The 12,134-nt window shown below is 36.5% G+C and overlaps 1 protein-coding gene across 1 annotated transcript in view; it reads right to left on the bottom strand.

Moving 5' to 3' along the window:
* LOC148952355 (non-selective voltage-gated ion channel VDAC2-like) overlaps positions 1-12,134 on the bottom strand; it is a 50,931-nt gene that overhangs the window by 7,085 nt on the left and 31,712 nt on the right. The window contains exons 3-5 of the mRNA XM_089089827.1: positions 8,058-8,178; positions 5,714-5,832; positions 3,826-3,934 (exon numbers count right to left, since the gene is read on the bottom strand). Of these exons, the coding sequence (XP_088945953.1) occupies positions 3,826-3,934; positions 5,714-5,832; positions 8,058-8,178 (349 nt within the window). The remainder of the gene's footprint in view (positions 1-3,825; positions 3,935-5,713; positions 5,833-8,057; positions 8,179-12,134) is intronic.

Consider the following 12,134-nt stretch of genomic DNA (forward strand, 5'->3'; position numbering starts at 1 on the left):
CAGTGAGTACCTCAATTTTAACAAAATTAAAAAAAAGAACAAAGTCCGAGATTATCATATTCCTTGCCACGCTGAGTCAACAATAAAATCTGGCATATCTTGAAAATGTAAATTTCATAATTTCAGTATCCGGAATTTCAGCTGTCACGTTGTAATCAAACCATGGTTGCCCACAAATGGGTAGCCTAGTAAAAAATTAACTCAAATCCATAGCAATCGAAGATTTAGACACATGTTTAGAAAAAAGAACTGTCAAGTGAGGAAGATTCACAATTTGAACCCGATTTAAATATTTTACTATTATTTTCATTAATCTGAATGATGAAAGTTCGTTACGAAAACAAAATCGTGGGAACAGCCCGAAACCCAACAAAAATGGTGTCCAGATCAAAATGAAAACTGCACCATAGGAAACCCCGGTTTGGCTAATGACAGTCCCTCATCTTGAGCAACAAGGAAAACCAATTTTTCGCATGGGAAGCAGTGCTGCGTCCCCTTTCCAATTCTCGCTACTTTTTTCCGCCGCTGCTAGTGGGGTGCTGAAACGTCATAGAGAAATGTTTTAGAGCTCATTTGGAATGAAATTGCTATACTTCGTGCCTCTTGTAACTAATGGAAGGTAGTCCAATTTTTTATAGAAATTTAATAGAAATCCAATTTTTTACCATCATTTTTTAAAGACCTTGTAACCATTATTTTTTTAAAAAATGCATAGCTCATTTATGTAAATATTTCACTATCTGGATATCAGAGAAGACAAAAGCGAACTATATTATATGCCTAAATGAAACCACGTTATTTAGCTATTCACAGTAAACTTTGCCCGTTCTTTTTAACAGACCTCAAAAACATATCATCTAAAAGTTGTATCTGATATTTTAACACCTCCGAGAAAACCGCCCGCCAAGCTGTTCTCAAAGGGATGACCAGCAGAGGAATGTGTGTTCAATCCCACTTGGACCCTTTTTTGGGGGACATAGCTCATCAATGCATAGCAAATTAATTTTTTTTTTTTTTTTAATGTGTTGCTCCTTACTTCTCAGGCTCGGGAGGAAGGGTCAAGCCAAAGCTAAGCGTTACTACTGTTCAACCTTTAATAGCTTATCAGCCGCATTGCCTGTCTCGTAAAGTAGGATACCAATAAAGAACAAAACTATGTTTTCATTTAAGCCCAGTATGCATTTTCGTCATCAAAAAAGTGATGCACCATTGGATTGGTAAAGAAAGAAGAGTTTTCTACCGAATAATGTATTAACAAGGTAATCGAGCCCACATGGTGTTCATGGCAATAGAGGAGCTGATGGATCAGACCACAACATTATGAAATGGAAATTGTGTCTAAAATTGAAACAGGTTCAAAACAAAAGAACAGTCCACAGCCAGTAAAACGAGCAAAACGGACAGTTTAACGAGCTCTTACAATGCAGCTATGAAACAAGTTTGAAAGCATATCCATGCGAGAGAAAGCTGAAGATGATAAAGTATGCGAAGCCATGAAGGGGTGCTACAATGAAACATCTAAATCAAATTTGGACTTAAAAAGAGCCCAAAAGACCAATGGCTGTCAGGACTAACGTGACATATAATAGAAGAGAAAAATAAAGGAAGCGTCTATCCTTTAATAGCAATTCCCTGATTGTCTTTCTTTCCAAAATGAGCAATACGGAGATGTAGACGAGGCTATAAAGAAAAGTGTCTTGGCTGACGAACATAACTTTTTAGAGCGTAAAGCACTGCAGCAGAAAAGATAGCAGAAAAAGGAGACTCTAGAACCGTGTACAGAATGAGACGGACAAGTCAGGGATATATCAGAGGAGTTAATAACAGAGGAGATTGCACACAAAGTATGTGCTAATCATTCGAGAATTTACTGAATAGACGGCCACCAGAAGAGCCTTCCCTCCCTCTCCGATATTCCAGAAGTCTTCCCTTAAACATCACCACCGATCTACCTTCTGTCAGCAATATCCAAGAAGCAGCATAGAAACTAAAAAATAGAAAATCGCCAGGACTCGACTTCATATCTTCTGAAATAACCAAGGCATTAAAATCAACAGCCATCTCCTTTTGGTCGTCTCTCTTCACTCGGATTTCAACAACGCCATTAGTACCATCGAAAGGGAAACATGGCACACTCCTCAAGATATTCAAAAAAGAAGATGCTATCGAGCAAGGTAACTGACAGGGTGCAAGTCTACTGTCAATACCAGGGAAGATGCTCTCTCACAGTATCTGACAGAGTACACAAACCCAACCCAATCACATCTCCGAGATGAACACTACGGTTTTGTCTCAAACCACTTACATGCATATCTTATGTCCATGCTTAGACTTCTAACTAAAGGAAGTAGAGAGTAAGTTTCGTAGACTTATGTGATCTTTACGGACTTCAAGGATGCTTTTCACTCTGTAGAATCCGAAAGTAGATGGAATATTCTCATCCATTATTGAATCTCTGAGGTAACAGTGACAAATATTATCGACGGATATGAGGGTAGCAAATGCTGCGCCAAGACACCATGCAGTAAATCCTTCAAATCGTATCAGAGTTAAAACAAGGATATGTTCTGCCACATTTAGATTTTGGCGTAATGATTGATTATGGTTCTGATGAGCAGAGATATAGAAAGCATCAAATAAGTCCCGAACTTCAAAACAACAATCTAGACTTTGCGGACGTCACATACGTGTTTGAGTCATGCAAAATATCACTTCAAGAATTACTACATGAGACTAAGACAAAGGCCAAACGTTTTGGACTGGGATGAATCCAGAGGAAAGCAAACGTATGGCAACAAGTGACTCTTGTCTAACCACGAAATGTGGGGAAAAAAATGTTGAACAAGTTGTTCAATTCAAATGCTTGGAAAATACAATCGAGAACATTGGCCCAGCAACAAAAAGTGCTCTTTATAATAGGACACGCAAATGGCCTCTCCAACCGACTACGTCAAGTCTGGATATCTTGGAAGCTTTCTTTGTGTCTGAAGCCACATATTTTTAACAGCGACGTTATACTTATACTACTATACGCCACAGAGACTTTGCACCTGAATCAGGAACAAGATAGGAGAGTCTTGACTATTGAAAACTCGTGATTCTGGAAAATATTGAACATTCAATGATCACACAAGACGACAAACATCCATCCGTGGAATTTCTCAACAACATTTAGTGACTGACACCATTAGGGCTTGATTGTTGGGGTATTTGGAATATGCCCTCTTTTCAAATGTAGCTGTAGTAGAGGAGACCTATCTGATTTTAATTTTCTTCCTTTTATTATATTCATATACACCATTTTATGGGAAACCATTGCATTCTATAACAGATGTCAGTTAAGCTTCAAATATTTTATCACAATTGCGTCAACACTAATCTCTTTTCCATGATTGTTTTTACTACCTGAAACAGTAGTGTATATACCTCTGGTTTCACACGACAAAACTATGACTCCCATTGCAGATTAATTTGAGCATACCTTATCACATTACCTAGTTAATGCCATTATGTAAAATAACCTAATTTATTTTTTTATTTAAGTCACAGAAGAAAAGGATACATAAGTTATAGAAAAAGCAGATAGCAGAGAGCAAAAGCAGATAATCAAGTAACCCGAGAGGAATTTTCACTTGAATAGCATTGCTGTCAAACAGTGAATGCATTAAATAAGAAACAAAAATTGTTTTAAGGAATAATAATAAAATAATAAAAGTCAGATAAACTAAATCTTCAGCAGAATAGTCAGACATTTGCAAAAAATAAAAAAAAATAAAATAGAGGCAATCATTAATCTAGGAAAAAAGAATAAAACGAACTACGTACACATTTGTATGGACAGTATAGTCTGGGCCTTGGAACCCAATGGCAAAATTGCTTCTAGTCAACTTCGATTGCGCGGTATTAAACGTCATTTGGTAGCCGGCCAGCCATCCTATACAAGAAAATGGGTAAATATATACGTTTTTTGATAAAAGAGATCATTATATTTGTCACACGCACACCCGTTGTGTAAAGAAATGTTCATTTTTCAGGAGATGAAAAATGGGCCACAGGCAATTCTCTTGATACTAAACAAGTACACTCCGCAAATCCAGAAACTACACTGTTATGTTTTTATCAAAGTAATGATAGCAACAGCTTAAGATTCACAATGAATACGATGCAACAAGACAGAAAATTCTAAGATTGAAAGAAAAATACATAACATACCTCCAAAGATATCATTTTAATGAGAGCATGTACCATACTTTTTTCGACCATTAGTTAGCAAATGAGAAATGTTGATTAAGATGTGTTTATGGGAGACTGGGCATGATTGGGACATTTCCAGTATCTCTAGCTCAAAAAGTATCCAATACAATTTAGCTTGAAGCTTAAAGTCTAACTCCGATCCTATTTCCCACAGAAGTTACTGTAACGCATTAATTGCATTTGGCATCGATACTAAATTATCCTTTAACAACAAAAAATCCCCAGCATACGTCAAGTGGCTTATATCAATTCCGTCTAACACATATATGGGTAGGTACCGTGTGGCTGTTCTAATTGCAGCATTGAATATAACGGGGCTAAGAACTAACCCTTGTTGGACTCTTCGACCAATGCAAATTTGGTTCCCCTTAAAATTCTCACTGATTAATGCAAATTTGGTTCCCCTTAAAATTCTCACTGACACTGATATGCGAATAGGTTTATTCAACCAAATACCAACGATAGAAAATCATGGTTTTGCAACATGCTATCGAACGCTTTTGAAATAACTACTCCACACACAAAAACTTATTTTTTATGGTTACGGTGGTGCTCCTATATCTCTAGAAATGTATCATGTGCATTTTGGACTCCTACACCACTCAGGAAGCCAAACTAATGGTCCCCCACATAAAAATTTACCTTCTCCTATCAAAGATGGGAGATCCCATCAAGGAATAATGCTTGTGGGACATAATGAATGTACAATTAGTTTGTCTAATAATTTCAGTTGCTCATGTATTTCGCAGTGCCCTACAAAAGGTGTTCAGGTAGCAAGCCCTGTGACCTGGTACTTTCCCAAGCTTTAATAATCTAATTTGAGTCAAAACCAAAAATGGGGTAAAACAAAGAAATTTTTTACGAAGATTCAACTTAAAGAACTGTTTATATAGTGAATCACGATAACTCACTTCAACTGATGGCGATTAAACGAAAATGCAGATTTTAAAATGTTTATATCATTGTTCAAGCGGGATTTGACAAATCAAATAATGGCTCGATTAAGACATTAACCTTTTTTAGGAGTGATTTTAAATTATTCCTAACCTTTATTGATACATCTTTTACTTGTCGTTTCTTCCATGTTGACGCCAGCTTCATATATTTCTTGTTTGTTTATTCAAATTTCTGGAAAACGGGGCCATTTCGCCGTCGCTCACATTGATCGCAAATATAGTAACGTAGCCGATATTTAGGTTTTTCTATCTAAAATTGGTATGAGAGATAACCTCTTTTTCTGTATTCTTACACACCCTTATAGCAGGGCTAAGGCACCCTATTAGCACACTTAGTTTTAGTTTTCCCAAACAAATCGATGATAGACATCATCACAAACAAAAGAACAACTATTTTGGAGTTTAACTAAAGGGAGGACAAAATTTTACTTATTTTCCTCATATTGGTACTCAAACTTAGAGAAAAAACGATGATGCAAATATTAGAGATTAGAAAAATCTACCATTAAGGCCACAGACGGCAGCTCCATGAACAATTGGCCCATTCAAATCTAGATCGACATCGCAGTTAGCGGATACGTTATCAGCACGGAAATCCGCTTTGACCATTCCAGACTTCTTGCTATAAAAGAAAACGATATTTTTCAACATTACTTATTTAGAAAAATATAAAGAAAACATTTAGACTTAAAATAATGAAACAAAACAAGGTTTAATGATTTAGTGAAAAAAAAATTATCCTCTACAATAAATTGAAACACCAGTAAGAAAAAAAAACAAACATCTTCTTTTTAGTCTAGGTGGGAGTCTATAAACACAAAAAAAGGCTCTTTCACCTCTTTGGTGATCTGGCTGTGATGCTGACTCCTAGGAAAACCTGCTGGCAAACACTGTAAACAACAAAGGAGAATCTAGTAAATTTGTCTTTTTTTAGTACTCTAATCATCACTGTAAAAAAAAATTATAATCATTGGAAGGAAGGCAAGAATTCAGAATTACACTGAAGGTTTTAACGATGTTTTCTATGAAGAAAACATGCTTGAGGCCTCGAATTTTCTAGCACTGGAGATTGCAATCTAGTTGGGGGGTATCAAACAGTTCGTGGTAAGGAACTGAAAGTAAGGAGCAACCCAGCTAAATAGTAACCAAAATTTTAAAAAAACGGAATTTTGATACCAATAGATACATCAAAAGAGTCAGATTTTAATGCTGATTTCAAATATATATGTTTCATCAAGTTTAAGCTTATCCATCAAAAATTACGAGCCTAAGAATATTTGCCTTATTTTCGAAAAAAGAGGGAAACACCCCTAAAATTCATTCGAATTTTAATGAAAATTAGACATCAGATTCAGTGCATCAGAGAACTCTACTGTATAAGTTTCAAGCTCCTATCTGCAAAAATGTGAAATTTTGTAATTTTTCGCCAGAAGAAAGATCACGGATGTGTGTTTGTTTTTCTTCCCAGTGGTGATCGTATCGACCCAGTGTCCCTAGAATATCGCAAGAGGGCTCACTTGAACAGAAATTTAAAGTTCTAGAGCCCTTTCTAAGTGACCAAAAATACTGGAGGGCAACTAGGATCCTTCCCATGCTCTTTGTTTCCCAAAGTCACCAGATCAAAATTTTGAGATAGTCATTTTGTTCATAATACACGAAAAATCTAATAACTATGTCTTTGAGGATGACTTAATCCCCCACAGTCCCCAGGGGCAGGACTGCAAGTTGTGAACTTTGCCCATTGTTTACATATAGAATTAGTTATTGGGAAGTATACAGATGTTTTCCGGGGGGATTTTTTTTTGGTGGAGGGGGGGGTCGAGAGGAGAAGGTTACGTGGGAGGATCTTTCCATGGGGGAAGGTAAATTTTCCATGAAGGGGGCGCCGGATTTCCCGGCGTTACCACAGGCGTCTAACGGATCAAAAAAGAACAGCCACTTTTACGTCAGTTTCAATGTGGATGACGCTGTCTATGGAACTTTTGGCCTTTTCTGAAGCCTGTTAGCTCTTTTAAAAGAATTACATTGAGTCCTTTCAGGATCCCCACGAAACAGGAGCCAGTTCCCTTTGAATAAATGAAAAAGACATCCTAAATTTTGAATTTATATGTTACTTGCTCCAGTTTCAACGCAAGTTGTCTTAACTTATAATTAAATACTCCAAACGTTTATAATTAAATACTCCATGTCGCGTTTAAAACAAATTTACAATTGGCATATTTGAGTCGTATAGATTACCATTCCAACATACTACTAATATTAGCTTCGAAGCATTAAACGTGAAGGTAGTGAAAGAGGTTAAGAGAGAAAAACAAAACAGTAAAAGAAAGAAATAAAACCTAAACACATAGCATTTTAGTTTTGAACCCTCACAAATTCACCCGAAGCATTTTCTACAATCTCAAAAGCCCCGGAAACTTCTCTCTACACGCTCCCTTTACCCATAGCACCAGATTTGTTTTGACACTATAAAATCGTCAAAGAATAAACAATACACACTCAATAGCATGAAGTTGTTTTCATTATTTTCCGTGCAGCTTAATAATACCAACAACTAATTAGCAGCTTTTTTTTTTAGGGAACCAAGAACGTAACCAGGGACCCCTCCCCCCCCCTTGGAATTGTCAATTAAAACACATTTTGGAAATGTAATCCATTATTGAATCCGAAAATCCATTATTGAATAGCATTTTTAGGAACACTACAATCAGTAAACTATACGCCATATCCTAATAGTGGCAAAGCTATCCCACTTCCTACTAAGCCATTAAAAATTGCAGCATATTTAAATGTAGGTTGTTGCAAGAGAAAAGCCTAAAGCAAAAGTCTGAAATAAATAAAACTTACTTAGTGTCTGGCGAGAAGGAGCTGTCGAAAGACACCTTTAGACCCTTGGCAATTTGGTCTTGAATTGCTATTTCAGTTGCAATAACGTTGTTAGTGCTCCATTTTTCTGTGAACGTCAGACCTGAAAAAAAGAAGTAAGGCTATCAGATGTTTAACAGCAAGAAGCCTACTGAGCAGGGATGCCACCCAATTGACATTTATTTAAGAACATTTATTTAAGTTCTGACCTGAGCATTGGATCTTGAAAAAGTATGTATATTAAAAATCGCCCTCATTACCCTTACCAAAGAGCATCTATGCCTAATCTTTTTCTTAATATAAAGAGCATCTATACATATTTGTTATGCAATATCTTCCAATTTCTTTCTAACCTTTGGATATTTTGCAAGCTAATCTTGGGATATTGTCTAAGTTTCAGGGGCAGTCCTGCTACTAAGCTGATCAGGAGCTGAGTCAAATTTATCCTTTTTTCCAGCATTTTAAATAAGCACCAAAACTAAATTAGCACAAAAATTTAAATTAGCATCATTGGCTTTTAATTAAACTCAAAAAGACTTGAACAGAATAATAGTTATTAAAAATGGCGAAAATTAAATGAAGTTTTTCTCAATCGTTTGAACTCTTGAGATAAGACTGTTGACAAAGGTTTATGGGATTTTCTTCCAAGTTGAAATAAGCAGTCAGTTATTACAAACCATGAATTTTTTTAATCAGTTTTTTTTAACCATGTTAACCCATTTTAATAAGTAAATTTTATCCTTCAAGAACCAGGATATAAAACCTCCACAACCATGGGGAGCAGAAACCAGAAATCTAGATCCTGGGGTTAGTGCCACAAGACCAAGAAACCAGTCTCCAGCTGAGACATAATATCCAAACGGGACAAATCTTACCCAGAAAATTACTGCATGCTAAAGCAAAAAAAAAAAAAAAAAAAAAAAACCACATTATCTAGGGCATTTTCGGAGATCAAGCAGTACAAAATTTTACTCGAAATCACACATGCAAGTGGGACCTGACAAATGAGGTTTGGTGGTCTGTATGTGGGTCAGTAATTCTTAGGAAAAACAATCCCTAAATTTTTACATATGTACTCTATATATTCCAAAATTGTAAAGATAGGATATTCCTTTTTTTTTGCAAGAAAGTCTTTGAAATCCAAGGAATATATAGCAAAGGATAGGCAATGAAGTTTTGGGATAATTATTTATTAATTTTGACCCCCTCTCCTCATTCTTCCCTCCTAAAATATAAGATGGTAAAGGTCTCTGCTTCTAAAAGTCAACTTCAGAGCCTTTATAAACTTTGTATATTTGTAGAAAGGTTTTTTAACTGGGTTAACCCTTCCACGACCAAGCCCTTATTTGTAGATCAAATTCGATGAAAAATGTATGATTCCTTACCTGAAAGACACGCTGATTTTGAGTATGTAGATAGAAAAGTCCTAAAATGAATAGGAAAAAAAATCTTTTCAAAGCGGGACTCCACGTCCCGCTGGGCAAAGCAGTCTGATCAAATGCTAGCCGAAGGGACCAAGAAGTCCCGCTGAGCAAGTCAATAAAACCGTTTATTCAAAATGGAAAACTTAGATAAAAAAAAATGTACACATTTGAAGAAAATCAAGAACAGTCTTGACTCATCTTGCTTTAGAGAAAACATTTTTCATCTGGAGTGTTGAGAAACACAGCAAGAACAGTGCTTGCCCGGACCACCAAGACGGACGTCGTCTGGAACCGAGGCACCACAACTTACTCGTCTTTTTGGTAACTGTAGCAGCCAGTTGGAAAGTGCTTCCAGGAAAGTTCTTCAACTGTGTCATAGACACGAGTCCTCTCACAACTCATAGTAGTGTCAATTTTTCTTCGGGATACAGGAGTGTCAAAACATGGGCATTGCAGAGCGTCAAATCAACGTAATCCCAAAAAAAAAAAACAGTGCCACCATTTCAACGACTTTCTGTCTTTTTCATAGGCTGTCCTTTTCTGGTCAGAAAAGTCTACCCCCCCCCCCCCACACACACACACACACATACATGATCATTATAATATTTTGCTACTTCAGGGGCTGTGGTAACGGAGATAAACCTATCATGATTATATCTCCTTACAGAGGCTACCTCTGTACCATGGTAGTTGAAGGCAAACAGAAGTCTTGGAATCCATCTATTTATAAACAACAATCGATCCTCAATGTTTTTGGTCGAGGCTCCCTCCATCTTAAGTTCAATCGGGTTCAAGGATAGGAAGCCCCTTCCTATTTGAGCGAATAGGGCAACACACTAAGATACCATCTTCCCTAAGTTGCTCAAGAAGAGAGACGGACGGAAAAAGTTACTTAGCCCATTATGGTTCAACAACTTTTGTCTTCTTTGTTGGTGGCCTTACATTTTCATCGGTTGATAAGCTGCAAGAGACGGATTGGTGCCGATGAAGTTGAAGGCGAAGTAAGGCAAGGATCCGTATTGGTTGGGATTGGAGAAGTGGCTGACAAGTCTTCCCCATCGTTTGGTATATCTGAACTTGGGAGAACAATAGCTGATCCCATGTCAGTCAGGTCTGGCTCCATAGTATAATTCTAGGTGTTGGCGTTTTCCTGTAGATCCAGTTCTATCTCTTCAGACTGCTGAAACCAGTCATCATCTTCATCTTAAATCACTAAGATCACTGCCCACCTCTTATAAGGCGTTCAGTATGGTTCTTTGGTTGGTAGACATTTTCTTCCTCATGGTCTGGAAAAAGAATGAAAGAAGGAACTTTTTCTTTCTTTGTATAATCTTGACTTGAATAAGAGAGAGAAAGGCGTGAATAACAGGCGAAAAAGAAACAAGAAAGAGAGTTAGTGTGTGTGATGAGCAAGGTCAGCTAAACCAAAAAGCCATAGGCCATAGGAAACTAAAATAAACTAGAAAAAAAAACAATTCCAAGATTAATGCTTCTGAGAAACTGCTTATCGTTGAGCATTTTCGAAAGTGTCATTTTATCAACTTCAACCAGCGGGACTTTACAGTCGCTGCCACGCAGGGGCCTTGACCACTGGAACTACAAGGTCCCAAAAATAGAATCCAGCAGAGCAGGCTTCCAAAGAGCTTTATCAGACTTAAACATCAGCAATAACTCTTGCAGTTTTTAATCTGATCTTACTACGCTGTGGCTTGTTATCACAAATAAAAAACCCAACTTCTTACCTTTAAAATAAAAAATAATCAGCCAAACTTCACTGTCAGCAAAATAGCTCCAACTGAACCCTACCTTGACTTGTTACCCATCAACCAAATGGCTAGAAAAAGCAAAACACGATAGAAAAGGTTTTATCACTGTAGCAATCGATTTAGAAGTGCCCAAAGGGTTTTTACATAGTGGGACAGTAAGGTCCCATTGGTCGTGAAAGGGTTAAGGTAGGAAAGACCCAAATGACTATGGCAAATACGTTCATCACTTCTTGCTCCAAAATACAAAAGATAAATTCATAAAGACTGCCATACACCTAAATTAAAGCCAATCTATGTACCTGTCCTCAACAATTAAACCATTTATTTTTGTTGACTCCCAAAACAAATTTGTTCCTCCAATAATATCTAATACTTCACTTTTTGCTCTCCTATTAAATTAAGAGAATACTAGACATACCCTTTAGTTCTTTACAACACAAAACTAAAAATAAAAACACAAGGTGTAAATTTAAGTTTTTTACTTAGTTAGATTATTTGAAGACCTTGATTTTACATGTGCAGTGCTATGTGATTGCTATGCTGAAATATAAAAATGTCATCATTTTTGCAAAATTTTATCAAAGCCACAACAAATTTCTGCATACAACTAGATATTTATATCTGCATACAATCAAAGAAAGGGGAAGGAATAAAACAAAAAAAAAAATGATATTTGCTATTTGTTTTACTTCTCTAATAAGACCCATTTGTACAAATTTGCATTTATTGTTATTACACTAGCTTTATCTACAGATGACCAAAAAAAAATGACTTAACCTGCTAAAATTTGTTTCTGACCTTCTATAGGAGCAACAGCGTGATCTGTAGCAATTAAACAAGTACTCTATCTAGATGCCATTCCAAATTTC

This window comes from Artemia sp. Qi Xiang Cuo, chromosome 5 (genome assembly GCF_049724085.1).
Source record: "Artemia sp. Qi Xiang Cuo chromosome 5, ASM4972408v1, whole genome shotgun sequence".
NCBI lineage: Eukaryota > Metazoa > Arthropoda > Branchiopoda > Anostraca > Artemiidae > Artemia > Artemia sp. Qi Xiang Cuo.